The 15,911-nt window shown below is 39.6% G+C and overlaps 1 protein-coding gene across 1 annotated transcript in view; it reads left to right on the forward strand.

The window, feature by feature from the left end:
- The window catches only part of IRAG1 (inositol 1,4,5-triphosphate receptor associated 1), a 56,967-nt gene that overhangs the window by 31,684 nt on the left and 9,372 nt on the right, over positions 1–15,911 (forward strand). The window contains exons 10-15 of the mRNA XM_056851460.1: positions 7,174–7,204; positions 10,699–10,839; positions 13,282–13,413; positions 13,826–13,967; positions 14,348–14,397; positions 15,630–15,725. Of these exons, the coding sequence (XP_056707438.1) occupies positions 7,174–7,204; positions 10,699–10,839; positions 13,282–13,413; positions 13,826–13,967; positions 14,348–14,397; positions 15,630–15,725 (592 nt within the window). The remainder of the gene's footprint in view (positions 1–7,173; positions 7,205–10,698; positions 10,840–13,281; positions 13,414–13,825; positions 13,968–14,347; positions 14,398–15,629; positions 15,726–15,911) is intronic.

Below are 15,911 nucleotides of genomic sequence, written 5' to 3' on the forward strand. Positions count from 1 at the left end.
GTGTGGAGTTATAACAATAGTTGCAGTATCTCAGGCTTGCCTACTTTTCCAGAAGCTTGTTAACTTTCACAGCAATACAGGAAATGAAAGAGCTTTTGTGATGTTTGTATTGCACAGTGCTGAAACAATAAATTAACATTAAACAAATATTACTTCGGGTCTTGGGAGGCTAATAATTTTATATTTATCGAGGCATGTACATTATGCTTAAGAATAAAATAAGATTGTTAAATGAGCAATATCTATGAAGGTATAAGTTGACATCTGATATTCATGTCAGTTTCCATTTTAAGGATTGTTGAGTGTAGATAGGTTGGATCTTAAATCTTACTCCATTCCTTCAAAGAGCACTTCAACTTGTGCTCAGATGCAAGTCCCCTTTTTTTCAACAATCTTACTCCCAGGAAGAAGGATTGCATCCTCATTCTGCATGCAGAGACCATATTAGACTCATCCCCATGTTTTTCTTAGGAAGTATTCTCAAGTAAGCATACATAGATTTGCAGTGTGCAGCTTTTATTGGCCAAGTTTATTGGTATTATGTGTTGGAAAGAAAAATACAAAATTGAGGCTAACTGAGTAGTATTACTTGGTGGTTGGAGGTTTGGTGTCCTGTCCCTTTTCTTCCAACCAAGGAAGAAGGGATTGTGGTGGAGGAGGGGTGGGATCTTTAAGCAGGTCTACTCAGATGAGGAACCCAGCCTTATTCTACTTGCAGAGACCATATTAAACCCATTCCCTTGTTCTTCCAAATCCATTCCAGGTTTTATATGTTACTGTAACCTCTCCACTGAGCTCTTTTCAAAACAGTTAAGTTGGGCAAATTAAAACCATGCTGGCCAGCTATACGGAGAATTCATTAAAGAGTACAACAAATGGCAGAATGTACTTTAAAACTAATTCATTTCAGAAGGTAGATTTAAAAATGATTGCAGAAAAAAATTATTATGTCTGTACAGTAGTGACATTAAGATGTAAAAAACAACATGCATTCTTGAGAACTGAGTGTGTGTAAATGCTATTGTGCGGCTGCTACCACCCAGCAAATTCTAGTGGAATGCTCAATGATCAGTTGATCCAGTCGTCAATAAATCAGTGACATATTCACACCTGGTGCTCCGATTCTGACCCCATAGATGTCTGAGCATCCATACTCAGGACCCAACCCTATTATTACCGATTGCTTATGTACCATATAGATCACCTGATGTACCATATATGTATCACAACTCCATGACATCCACTGAGAAATGCTCTGTGCTTGCAAACTGCTAGAAACCACATTCTGCTGTAGGATGGGGGATTCTAACTCCTATCAACTCAAGTGTTCATAGAAAGTAAAAACTGCTAGCTGTTTAAGCAATCTCTTGTGATTCTTTCTTGCCTCTCGGGATTTTGCTTGCTTTTTCAAATCTGTTGGTAGTGATTTAAAAACTTGTTAGAAATGTTGAAATTGCCATCTAGAACCAAATAGACTAATCAAAGTCAGTATTGTTTAATTATGTTTGTTCACATTAGGTGTCATTTCTTACATCTAGTACTTGTGACCTATTGTGATGTATGTAGCTTCTGCCAAAAAAAGAAATCACTTAAGCTAGGGGTGTCAAACATAAGGCCCGAGGGCCGGATCCGGCCCCTTGAGAACTCTTATACGGCCCGTGAGCCAGCTGAGGCAGCCACCACCCCACTCTAAATCTGGACTGGTGAGCCATGTCCCGGCCCGACCAAGTGACATTTATGTCATATCCCGCCCTTGTAACAATTGAGTTTGACACCTCTGACTTAAGTGGTAAGAGCAGTTAGTGATGCCAATACAGCTTATCATTCTAGTGTCCTGGTCAAGATAGCTTAGTACAGATTTTCTAAAAACTCTGCAAATCTAACTGCCTATGTGTGTGTCAAGTGCCATCAAGGCTCTTGGACTATGGCAACCCGATGTATTAATAGCCTCCAAAACGTCCTATCATCAACAGCCTTGCTCAGGTCTTGCAAACTGAGGGTTATGGCTTCCTTGATTGAATCAATCTATCTCAGTTGGGTCTTCCTCTTTTCCTGCTGCCTTCAATTTTTCCTAGCCTTATTGTCTTTTCATAATGTGACCCAAACTGCCTATATGTTTTATAAAAATGGTCCTCATAATGACCATTCCTCATAAGGAACGGTCATGCTGATTTTCACAGTAGAAGTTTCTGTTGAATATTTGATACACTTGTGCCTTCCCCTCCTTTACTGTTTCTCTCCCTTTCCTGAAAAACCTTATATAGCCTCTTGACTTTTCCTGCTTCCTTCCCCTTCCTACCCACCAGCCAACCTACGTTTAGCTGCCCCCCTGACTTCAGCTTTCCCTCCTTTCCTCCCTCTGGCAGCCTCTTCCTGGGAAAAGTCTGGCTCACTTGCACAGTGCCAGCCACTGGGCTGCACCGAGTTGTGTGGTGCTAGCCGGGTAGGGCTCAGCTGCACAGTGGGGAACCTGCAAAGACTTGTGGGGGCATCTCATTTCCTCCTGTACCCTGCTCCCTGCACTATTAATTATTTTTCTTCTCCTGGAAGCTCCCCTATCCTCAGCTTTCCCTATTTCCTTCCCTCCTTCCGACCCACCAACCAACTGACCTTTTATCTGCCTCCCCCTGCAGCTATATTTATTTATTATTTATTTACGTCCTACCCCATCTTTCTCACCAATGGGCAGCCAAAACATCCTCCTCCTTTCCTCCATTTTATCCTCACAACAGCCCTGTCAGGTAGATTAGGCTGAGTGTGTGACTGGCTCAAAGAAAGCGAGCTTCCTTGGCAGAAAGGAGATTGTAACCTGACTTTGCCAGAGCCTAATCTGAAACTCTAGCCACTACGCCACCCTGGCTTTTGTGGGGTGGCTGCTGTTGAACAGTAGCAACCAGCCAGGCCTGTATAAGTCATTCTAGTCATGCGGTAGCAAGTTCCCTGGGGTTGCTGTGAGGCCTGGCCCTGATAAGCCCTTTTTAAAAAAAAAGCTAAGTCACTTTTATTAAATAAGCTATTCATAACATAATATTACTACATAGAACATGTTCAATTTTTGAATCACACTATTCTAATTTCTTGTGACATTTACAATATCTTATGACCTTTGCAATGAAAGTTACTTTTAATAATTTATACATTTCTTTAACCTTGTCTAACCAATCACCTATCGATGGTCTATTCATCGATTTCCAGACTTTAGCAAATACTAAGCACACTGCTGTTAATAAATACAATGATATTGTCTGGTACTGTTTTGGGATATATGCAGTATAAATACGGAGGACCAATTCAACGGATTTGCTCACCTCAAATGCCACGGGTTGCACGTTAACTATCATATCCCCCAAAGACTCAGCTCTGATATAATACCACCACATATGCAGAAAGGTGGCATTTGGCAATCCGGACAGGAGAAACATGCCACTGATAAACCACTTGCTGATGCAAAAAGCAAAGTTGAGGAAGGACAACCTTGCTTAACACCTCTTATTATTTTAATTGGCACTGATAAAAGGCTTGATATTAATCATCCTGCAAGGGAGGCTAAATAAATAATTCTAGCCCAGCTCAAAAATCCATTTCTAAAACCAAAAGCTTCCAACACTGCTAAGTAATTTTTTGGTTCCAAGCGATCAAATGTCATCTCTGTGTCAAGAAATATAAAAACAGCTTCCAATTTTTCAGTCATAACAAACTGCATCATAGTAAAAACTTTCTTTAGTTAATGAACATATTGGAATAATGCCAGTTTGATTGATATCTATGTATTTGGAAACAAGATGCCAGTAATTTCGTCAAGATCTAATAAAGGTAAAGGTCCCCTGTGCAAGCACCGGGTCATTCTTGACCCATGGGGTGATGTCACATCCCGACATTTTCTAGGCAGACTTTGTTTACGGGGTGGTTTGCCAGTGCCTTCCCCAGTCATCTTCCCTTTACCCCAACCTCGGAAGGATGGAAGGCTGAGTCAACCTTGAGCCGGCTACCTGAAACCAACTTCTGTCGGGATCGAACACAGGTCGTGAGCAGAGTTTTGGATTGCAATACTGCAGCTTACCACTCTGCGCCATGGGGCTCCTCAAGATCTTATAACCATTGTTTAATAACGTTATCCGCCTGTACGAACCAATCTCTTTACTATCTTTACCAAGCTTAAGAATTAAGTCATCTTTACCAGTAGTCCAGAAACTGGTAATTGTTTTATACAGTATATCTCATTTAATGCCAAAAACAAACATTTAGATAAGGTTTCTATAAACATTTGGTTGTACTCACTAGTAAAATCGTTGAAACTTGGTGCTGTATTCTTTTTTAAAGATGTTATAATAGAAACTACTTCATATAAAATTATTGGATGGTCTAACCATATTTTGTCATCCTCAATACTGGAATCTTCAGATTTCTAAGAAAGTCATTATTTTGTTCAATTTGAGAGTTATCAGAGTTGAGAACCAACATGGTGTAGTGATTAAGAGCAACTGACTCTAATCTGGAGAAGTGGGGTGGAGTCCTCACTCCTCCACATGAGTGGTGGACTCTAATCTGGTGAACCGGATTTGTTTCCCCACTCCTACACATGAAGCCTGTTGGGGGACCTTGGGCTGGTCGCAGTTCTCTCAGTACTCTCTCAGCCTCATCTACACCTCACAAGTTGTCTGTTGTGGGAAGGGAAGGCAATTGTAAGCCGCTTTGAGACTCCTTAAAGGTAGAGGAAAAGCGGGGTATAAAAACCAACTCTTCTTTTTCTTCTTCTTCATATAGGTTCTCATAATATTTCTCAAATTTCCTAAGAATACACTCAGTTTTAGTTTCAAATACCCCATCACTGTTCTTAATGCAGGTAATTGTTTCTTTTGCTTTTTTCTTATTTACCCTTGCTGCTACTAACTTCCATGTTTCAGCTCTGAACTCAAAAAGCTCTGTTTGAGATATAGAAGGTTTTATTATTTTTTTCCCATTTCTAAAATATGTCCCAACAACACTTCAAAATGTAATGAATGGATAAATAATAGCCATGCCCTATATAGTATGTGACAGTATCAAAAATATTTCTAAGCTCATTAAGAAAGTATAAACAACTTTCATCCCTGATCCTTTGATAAAGCAAGCCTTGTACTTTAATCTGTTCAAAACATGTTCAAAATACATGTTTCTAGTTTATTCCTTTACTTGTTTTGATCTAGATGCTTCCAAAAGTATAATGCCTCTCATAACGGCTTTACCAGTATTCCAGGCAGTGATATTCATAACCTTTCCCGTGTGTTAAACTCAAAGTATTCTAAAAGATTAGCTTGTATTTTTCTCATAAAACTTAAATCCAACAGCAAATCATTATTTAAATGTAGGGGTGTGCATATCAATAAGCTTAATTTAAAAACTCAAAAAACACCTTTTTAGTATTTTTAAGGGGGTGTTACTGGCAGCATTAAATGGGGGCCAAAAAAGCAGACCCCAAATAATGCTGAATTTATTCAGGGCCACTATGACCCCACAACTATTTGTGGCCTCCCCCTCTCTTACTTACCTGCACTTCGCTTTGGAGCAGCAGCAGTTCTCTGCTGCCACAATGAAGAACTGGAGGTGAGGCTGGTTGGGAGCTCTGCCAAAGGAGACAAAGCAAACTGGGGGCCGGGCTGGCTGGGACGCAGAGCTATGCAGCTGCACTGAAGCTAAGTGCAGGTAAGCAGGGGAGGGAAGGGAGCCCTAGAGGGGAGGGGGGAGAAATCCATGCCGCGCTGCTGCTCCAGAGTCCAGAGAAGCAGCACCGCATGGATTGCTTTCAGATCCCCCCCCACCGGCCTTCTCTGTACCCCGGAGAAGGCTGGCGGGTGGATCTAAAAGATCCAAGGTTTTTTCAGGAAATTTATCAGGTTTGGGTTTATTAACCAGAAAATTTTCAAAAAATCTGGGTTTTTCAGATTTTTTTAAAATTCGGGTTTCATAAACCCGAATCCGAAAAATACAAAAAATAAATTTGTGCCAGCATGGTGTAGTGGTTAAGAACGGTGGTTTGGAGCGGTGGAGTCTGATCTGGAGAACTGAGTTTGATTCCCCACTCCTCCACATGAGTGGCAGAGGCTAATCTGGTGAACTAGATTTGTTTCCCCACTCCTACACACGAAGCCAGCTGGGTGACCTTGGGCAAGTCATGCTCTTTCAGCCTCACCCACCTCACAAGGGGTCTGCTGTGGGGAGGGGAAGGGAAGGCAATTGTAAGCTGGTTTGATTCTGCCTTAAGTGGTAGAGAAAGTCGGCATATAAAAACCAACTCTTCTTCTTCTTCACCCCTATTTAAATGCCAAATTATTTCCTTCTACTTATTAACTACAACTACTATATAGAGTGGTGCATGATCTGAGTGATGTATAGAACCTATAAAAGAATCTTCTACTTTATTCAAGAAGGATTTAGACACTAAAAACATGCAGAGTAAGAAACATGAAAGAATTATGAAGTCATGCAAGTCACATGGTAGCAAGTTGCCTGAGGTTGCTGTGTGGTCCTGACGAGCCTTTTCTCTAAGGCAAAAACAGCCCTGGAAAGGGCATGGCCCCTCCTTCCTGCCTCTCGCAAAGCTTGAAGGTTGACAATATTATTGTGGTTGCCTAGCAATGGCCACTGAGGGCATTTGTTTCTTAAAGCTATAGGTCCTGCTTTGAACATTTTAGAGGGAGTTAACCCCCTTGTGCATTGGTTTTTTCCCCCTTTGTTTTTCAAATGTCAATATTTTTTTCTGCAACCATGGGGCTTTTCTCAGGTTTGTAGAAAGATCTTTCTTGTCCATGGCCCCAATCTCCAGATTTAGGTATCCACAGATGGGGCCATGTTGAGAATTAAATATATTGATAAGCAAGATAGAACACCTATTGTATGTAGTTTATATATATTGTAGTATAATATGTGGGCTATAAATACTTCAAAACAGTGCAGGTATGGGTATGTACAAAACAGTTGAAGTACACTTTATAACCATTTTAAGCATTCATGAAAAAAACAAATAGTTGATCTATTGTTCAATAATGTTCTCATGCTGATGAACAAATTGCAGTTAAAACTCAGGAGCATTTGCTATATCCCTGGTTTAGATACACACTGAGTGTGTTGAATCTTGCTGACCGTCTGATGCTGCCAAATTTTGTTTCTATAATTTTGTTTCTCTATTTATTGCAGTTGTCCTCCACTCACTGAGAAGGAGGTTGAGGTGAGTCTATTTAACTTCTGTTACAATTTATCCCTCTCTTCCTCTGGGGAGCTCAGATTAGCATACATGAGTCACCCCTCCCTAGTTTCATCTTCATAACACCCTTGAAGTAGATTGACCCAACTGATTGTAATTGGCTCAGTCATCCAGTGAGTTGGGGATTTAATCCCAGATCTCCTTAACAAGACTAGCTAACTTCACAGCAAAAAATGGTCATCAAGCTTCCCATGCCAGATAAGGCAAGCTAATGATATATGGGTAAGTTTTCTCCATTATCAGGAAAAGTTAACCTCTTTGAAGAAAATATATTTGACATCTTTATATGATTTTATTTACGGGTAATAGGCAGTTCCGTGGACTGCCAAAAAAACAAATCAATGGGTTATAGATCAAATCAAGCCTGAACTGACCCTAGAAGCTAAAATGACTAAACTGCGGCTGTCGTATTTTGATCACGTCATGAGACGACAAGAGTCACTGGAAAAGACAGTCATGCTAGGAAAAGTTGAGGGCAGCAGGAAAAGAGGAAGATCCAACAAGAGATGGATTGACTCAATAAAGGAAGCCACAGCCTTCAATTTGCAAGATCTGAGCAAGGCTGTCAAAGATAGGACATTTTGGAGGACTTTCATTCATAGGGTCGCCATGAGTCGGAAGCGACTTGACGGCACTTAACACACACACACACAATAGGCTATATCAGAAAACGCCAGAATAGCCTGGTAGCGACACTGAAGGAAGCAGTGACATGCACTTACGTTTTGGAATAGCAAATACTTCAGTTTATCTAATTGGACCTTCTTTTAGAAATGCTAACAGAAAAACGTCAAGGAGTTCTGCTAGACTCAAAAGATGTATCTCTGGCCAGCAAAAACTGTCCCAGTGAAAGATACTGTCATTCCCTTTTTGTGTAACATTCTCTAGTACAAACATGCCAGTAGCTTTCTACCAAATAAAACCAACATACTGAAATCGATTCCCAGTTCCTTATTCAACAAAAAGGTGCATAACCAACCTGAATAAAGAACTGAATTTTGCACACGTCTACTCCAACTTTACTACTGAGAGACAAAGGATGCCCTAGCTTGTTTCTGGTGCAAAACTTTGTTCTTGCACAAATTGCTCTCAAGAATACTGTAACAGAACTAGTCATTCAAAGGAGTGCAGTCTCTTAGTGCTAGGGTGTGACATGCAAGGTTCTATATTAACCTCTCCACCAATCACAACTCTCAATGGTTGACTAGCAGAGGGTAGCATACAATAAATGTGTGTCAGTGAGTGATCAGTAAAATTAAATGTAGATAGACCCATGTTTCAGAGCATACATTAAAAAACCCTTTTTTATTTTTACTCACACATACGAGGTGGTTTGCCATTTCCCTCCCCAGTCTACATTTTACCCCCAGCAAGGTGGGTACTCATTTTACCAACCTCGGAAGGATGGAAGGCAGAGTCAACTTTGAGCTGGCTACCTGAAACCAACTTCCATCAGGATCGAACTCAGGTCATGAGCAGAGCTTTTGACTGCAGTACGGCAGCTTACCACTCTGTACCACGGGGCTCTTTACCTAAACATTTTCTCTGAAGCAAGAATGTGTTGCCAAACAGAACTCCTTTAGACATGGACTGCCAGGATCCAACAGTCTCACTGTGGATTCTAAATAGGCTATTATTTAAACAAACTGTAAACAAGGAAGGCAAGATCTCTGGACCTTTTTAGAAACCATTGTTGGCGGTTACCATCAATGCAAGGCATACTTGTACAGTACTGGCTATGCATTTGTTTTTTCCATTGTCAGTCCCAAATCACTGTGGAAAACTCAACCTCATCCTGACTGTAATCAGGATGGCAGATTTACATGATCTGTGGACTGGGATTGATGGTAGGGAAGATGGATTATAGTCCCTATATTGCCACAGAAAAGACTGCTGGATGAGGCTAGGACAACAGTTCTAAAAAGTTGTGGGGTAGTAAAAGGAGTTAAGTGGTTGGCACCGCCATCCTGGGTAGAGTTATACTCTTCGAAGTCAATGGATGTCAATGGCCTTAGAAGGGTGAAACTCTCCTTATGGCACTGTGGGATATTGTTCTTCCCGCTACACTATGCTGTGCTACTTTGTATCCATGGAGGACCCTCACCCACATTATGCCCTGAATATGAAAGATGGAGTAAAATTTTAGAAATATTACTTGTGAGGCAAATAACTGAAAACTAAGGGTTTGATTACACAACTTTGCTGGCTCAGCCTTGTTGGCTTGCTTCAGCTTTGGCACAAACAAGATGGATGCCAGGAGACCCCTTTTGTCTCTTGTTACACAGCACTGCTCCATTCTTTGCACACTCACTCCTGTCCTGTACACCATGTGGGGTGTCCCAGGCTTGCTCAGGGTCTGTTCGGGTACCATAACATAGTTTTCCAAAACCCAACTTGCATTTCATGTTTAATGTAATCAGACTCTACAGCAAGCAGATATGGCTGCAATGAAGTTTACACCATGTTGAAATCAATTTAGGAATCTGTACTAAAAAAAAATTGTGTAGGTCTTTACTTCAGATAAGTCAATGGACTCTACACAGTGCAGCCCTGGAAGGATTATGTGAAATGAACGGCTGACTGGCTTCCCCCTTGTCATAGGGTGACTATAGCTGACATCTCATATGCTGAACTAGAGCGCAGGCCTTTCTTGTTAGAGTGTAACCAAGTCAGATGGAAGTATCTCTTTATCAGGTTTCCCATGCTTTTAAAAAAAAATTCCTCCCCCTTTTGACTATATTGTTTATTGATGCATTATACTGTTTTTATTTCATTTTTAATTGTAATCCATTTTATGGCATTATACTCTGTATAACTCTGTAATCCATCTTGAGTCTCAATGAGAGAGGTGGACAATAAATAAATAAGAATCCTGATGGGAGTTGTGGAAGGGTCTATTGGAATGGGGTTAACCCTTTCCCTCTTCTATGCAGTTGCTTCTTCTAAGATACTCTTTGTCTTGTGGTCAGGAAATTACAGGAGCTCATCTACTATGGTGAGGCTAGGACTAGGGAGATCCAGGTTCAATTCTTTACCACAAAGCTCACTGAGTGACATTCAGTACAATCCTAAGAAGAGTTACTCCCATCTAAGCCCATTAAGTTCAATGGGCTTAGCCTGGAGTAATTCTGCATAGGATTGCACAGATTGTGTCAGTGACTGTTGTTGGAGAAAATAACCCTACATGCTTTCCTGAGTTCCTTGGAGGAAGGGTTGGATAAAATTAACCAACTTTTAAAAAACAATATGAAATCTGATTATGGCTGAATTTCCATCATGTCCAGTATGGCCCTTAGGGAATATAACTTCTAGACAGGTTTAAGATCAGGAAATTAATTCCTAGCAATACACACAATTGAATGCAAAAAAAAGAGTGTCTGCCCCTTTTCTTTTGCACTCATCATATTTGTGATAGAATTGATGTTAAACTGTTTTCTCTTTTTATTTCACTTCAACAGAATGTATTTATACAACTTTCATTGGCTTTCCGAAATGATAGTTATACTTTGGAATCAAGAATTAATCAGGCTGAGAGGGAGAGAAATCTTGCAGAGGAGAACACAGAGAAAGAATTGGACCATTTTAAAGTAGCTATTACGGTAAGAATAGCATAATGGACTTGCATTACATTTTGCACTTCCACCTGACCAAAGAGCAAGATGGGCGCAGTGGCAGGGGGTATTCCCATTTCTCCATGTCCAGCTTGCTCTCCTCTGGGAGTCTTGGCAATCTCCCCCTGTCATCTGAGCATCTCTTCCTCACACTGAGGGGAGAAGGAGAAGAGTTGGTTTTTAGATGCCAACTTCCTCTACCACTTAAGCCAGAATCAAACAAACTTACAATCACCTTCCATTCCCATCTCCACAACAGACACCCTGTGAGGTAGGTGGGGCTGAGAGAGTGTGACTAGCCCAAGGTCACCCAGCTGGCTTCATGTAGAGAAGTGGGGAAACAGATCAGCCTTCGCCACTCATGTGGAGGATTTGGGAATCAAACCTGGTTCTCCAGATCAGAGTCCACCTCTCCAAACAACCACTACACCACGCTGGCTCCCAAGGACAAGTAGGCAGAGACAGAAACCCTTCCCTTCATGTCACATGCACAAGGGCCAGCTAAGGTTCAACCATGATGAGAATCTGGATACCCAGTAAAACATATATTATTCACATATATGGTATTCCTAATAACCTAGATGACATTTATACTCGGTATTAAAATTTGGAATCACCTGAAGGAGAATGCTTCTCTTCTGGTTGTCCCTTCTGTCCACTGGAGATTATTCAACTACTGTGCTGGTGTTTCCACATTTGATGTCACAGATGGAAAACGTATTAACCTGCAGATAATTAAACATAGGCCTGAAGATAATTAAACATAAGAATGAAAGAAATATGTGCCGAAAGATGACCCATATTTAGGGACCCAGCACCTGTATAGAGATCCTATTAATATACTCAGGGTGGAAAGAGGCACCTTCCATATGTCAAATCAAGCATAATACAAAGGTTATTGCCATTCTACTTCTTGTACAGGGCAAGCTTCTTGTTCGCCACTACTTCTTTGTGTTATGCACAGATATATATCCAATGTGGATAATTTTAAGGGAATCTAGTGCTCTGATACCAACAGAGTCAGATGCTTCACAAAGAAGGGATCTGTGATCATCACAATATACCAGGAACTCCAGTTCTTTTGCGTTAGAACTTGCAGACCGACTGAAGCTGTGTATGTAAATGATCTTGATGAACTGTAACTGTAAGGCAAAATTGCCCATTTGACTTGGTGAGAAGGGTAGTGAAATGTTAAAAGACTTGAGTAAGATCATATGAGGATTGTAATGTTTACATATTTATGGTGGAATTTCAAAACTACACTTGACAATTATCTTTTTTTAATGGGGAAAATACTTCTCATGACTCTTCATTATGCTTGGTGATTTGAAGATTCTCTTGCCTCAGTCAACAGATTGTTGTAGAATAAATTGTTAATTAAAATGTACAACTAATTGATGCCTTACTGATAACGATCCTGATTCAGAGGGTCATGTGGCAAACGCTACATGTGCAGAGGGTCTTCAGTAGGAACTATATTCAAGAAGCCTCCTCCAAGCTCCTCATTATCAATCAAAAGTACCCCGATAGCTGAAGAGGTTCAAGCTGCCTCCAGTGCAAACATCTACTTAGGTGTACGAACACTCTATACAAATCAGAGGAGCTCTCTGGATTGTAGTCTATCTCTGCCTGGTCACATCAAATTGAAATTAATTAGAAAAAGTGTATCTTTTTTCTAGGAACACCTGGTGTTAAGGATTAATAGTAGCAATAGCAGTGCCAAAGAACACTACGTGTAAACTTTTTAAATAGCATCAAGCCACCATCATGTCTTATTAACATACCCGTTGGAATCCTTTGGAAACTTTCTGACAGTCACATGTGTTCAAATTGAGTCTGTTTCATAAAGTAGATCCCAATCTTTTGGCTGCATTCAACTTCATGTGCAACAATAAATTAGTCAGTTTAAATATTTAGAGTTTAAAAACAAATACTAAAGAGCAAAAGCATTTTTATTCAGCAAGACATTATGTAGTCCTATTGGAGTCAGACAGTCTGTATACTTTTTGAAATTATTAAAGAGCTGTTGCTAAATTGGAGTATGGCTTCACTTTTTTTCTGATGTTGGAAACTGTTCATTCTTTCTGTTTTATTTATTTAAAAATGTAAGCCCTACCTCTCCTACATTAAAGGCGACAACTAAACCATTTAAAAAAACAAACTTTATAAGGCTGATCAAAAACTGAGAAAGAACAGTTTGTTAGAGTTTGATTCCTTAATGTCAATATACATTACAATACCTTGAAATAGGGCTTTCTTTTTATTCCTACAGTGGAACCGCAAGCATTGTGTATGATTAGGAAACCTTGCCAATTAGAGAATGGCCACCTCCAAATGATTACAGGGGGCAACGTTAAAATTGTGAGATGTAATAGCCATTTGTTTAAAGTTCTCCTTGATTTGTCACATCAGTGCATTCTGTCATTCCAGTCTTCGGCTTCCTTATGGCATCATTCTGAACATAGAGAGATGTACCAGAAATTGTTGGAGGATATCACTGTGCTTCATCGTTTGGCCTCTAGATTATCTAGTCGTGCTGAAATGGTTGGAGCTGTTCGCCAGGTAAGATACATCAAACATCTTTGTGTGTGTATAAAGTGCCGTCAAGTCGCAGCTGACTTATGGCGACCCCTTTTTTGGGGTTTTCATGGCAAGAGACTAACAGAGGTGGTTTGCCAGTGCCTTCCTCTGCACAGCAACCTTGGTATTCCTTGGTGGTTTCCCATCCAAATACTAACCAGGGCTGACCTTCTTAGCTTCTGAGATCTGACATGACCAGGTCAGGGCCAAACATCTTTAGGCTTACCAAAAAACCAATTCTTCTTCCTCCTCCTCTTCTTCCTCCTCCTCCTCCTGGGAAATCAGACTTATTGTAATAATGTGCTCTGATAGGTAGCAAGGACTTGCTAGCACAGATGCTGTTTGCTTCATATTGAACATATGCTTTTCTGTATGCTACATATCTTCTTTGCAGGAGAACCGCATGTCAAAGGCCACAGAAGTTATGATGCAGTATGTGGAGAATTTGAAGAGAACATATGAAAAGGATCATGCTGAGCTTATGGAGTTTAAGAAACTTGCCAATCAGAATTCTAGCAGAAGCTATGGTTCTCCTGGTAAATACTGTCCTTAATACTCAATGATTTTAAAATACCAGTTTGCATTGCTGTCTGTCTTGACATTGGCACTCCTATATCTACATAGATATTTAATGAAGTATCAAGGTATCTGACAAAAGAGAAGTATTTACAAAAGTTGAGCTTAAATATTTATTTAAGGCATCCAATTCCTCTCAAAGCTACAATAGGAAATAATTTCCTTCCAAAACACTTCTGCAGTGATATCAGACCAGACTAAGCTTAATTAATGCACAGTATTCCTTTATGTGAACATCGTCATCATGAGTATCATGTGTCCGTTGGAGAGAAAATTGTCATCAATAATTCAATGGCAAGAATGAATTCATGTTTTCTATTTTTTTCCTGTTTTTTAACAGAAGATGGTGTTCCACGTACTTCTAGATCCATGTCTCTTACTGTTGGAAAGGTATTCTTTCACGTTTTCATAGAAATAAAGATATTTAATGAAAACTATATGCAAATTGGGGATGAAAAATACCACCTTGCCTACGAGGATATGCTAAAGAGTTTGCAGCTTTTCTGTTTAGAAAAGTGATGGGGTAGGGAGGACATGATAGGGATTTATTAAATTATGTTTGGTGTGGAGAAAGTCCAAAAATGCTACAACTCAGGTGCATCCAAGGACAGAAGTGGAGATATTGTTTAAAGACGGGTGTATTGGTTGAGGGCCAAAAGACATTCATGTGTATGAGAAACTTGTAATCACTATTTTAAATAGATTTTGTTAAGATAAAAAGTAGCAAGAATTAACAAATAGTTGTTATATATTTTAAGAAGACATTTCAAGTATTAATAACCTTGTATGTTGTTTGAAGTTATAAGATTATTAGTCAAGAATGTACATCCTTAAGCGTTTTGCAAGTTCAGGCCTTCCTTATCAAATGGGACAGTTAGCTATTGTTAGGAGATTATGTTAAAATCCTATAAATAGGGGAAGTTAAATAGATTGAGAGCTTCTTCTAAGAAGGGACTCCTTGCCTGTGACCTGCTTACTTTCGGGGTAAGATACTTTTATGGACTCATATAATTGCTCTCCTTTATTTATCTATATAACAATGGTGGATGGATGGTATAATGTTTTGTTGATTTAATCAATGTTAAGAACACAATAGTTATACTTTAATGAAAAGCTTAAAATAGAAGCAGAGATGCTCTAATAGTATTTACATTAATGAGTCTAAAATATTATTGAGCTGTACCACTGGCTAAATGTTAAATGATTTGATATAGGATAGCTAACTAGAATCCTAGGGCTTCTTAAATGAACACCTGTATCTGAATCAGGCCTTGCTAGAGTCATCCAGAACAGCAGGAAGAATTCAGTAGCTGGATATGTTGTCCTCATAGTTGCATAGATAGAACTACATTGGCATAGGATGTCATTGAAGATTAACATTGACACTAATCAAATGAGAGGACACTTAAGCTCTGTGCTTTTTGATTGTCCCGTAGAATATTCCTGGTTTCACAAACTAACCATAGTTTAAATAGATCATCTTGTTGCATCTGAACTAACCCTAACTGTAAATAAGTCACTTTTATGATAATGTTCACAATTTCCCTTTGATTTGCTGAGTGTTACATCTGTGGAGCGATTACTTGGTGCCATAAGTGTAATGAAATGTATTTTTATTATAGGCGCCTCGGAGGAGAGTCAGTGTCGCTGTTGTTTCAAAATTTGAGATCCCAGGCCAGTCACCTAGCATGTCACCCATTCCTTTGATGCCATCCCTGGTAAGTTCTGCAAAGATAAACTTCTTAAGAAAAAAAACGTACTCCATATAAGAGTGATTGCTGCATTTTTATAAATGAATTCTATACCATAGGTTTTGAGTTGCATTGACAAAAATCAAGAATTAGGTTTAACTATAAGCTATTAGGTTTACTTACAAGAACCATTCAAAGAATGGAAATGTCCAT

This window comes from Euleptes europaea, chromosome 6 (assembly GCF_029931775.1).
Source record: "Euleptes europaea isolate rEulEur1 chromosome 6, rEulEur1.hap1, whole genome shotgun sequence".
In the NCBI taxonomy this organism is placed as follows: domain Eukaryota; kingdom Metazoa; phylum Chordata; class Lepidosauria; order Squamata; family Sphaerodactylidae; genus Euleptes; species Euleptes europaea.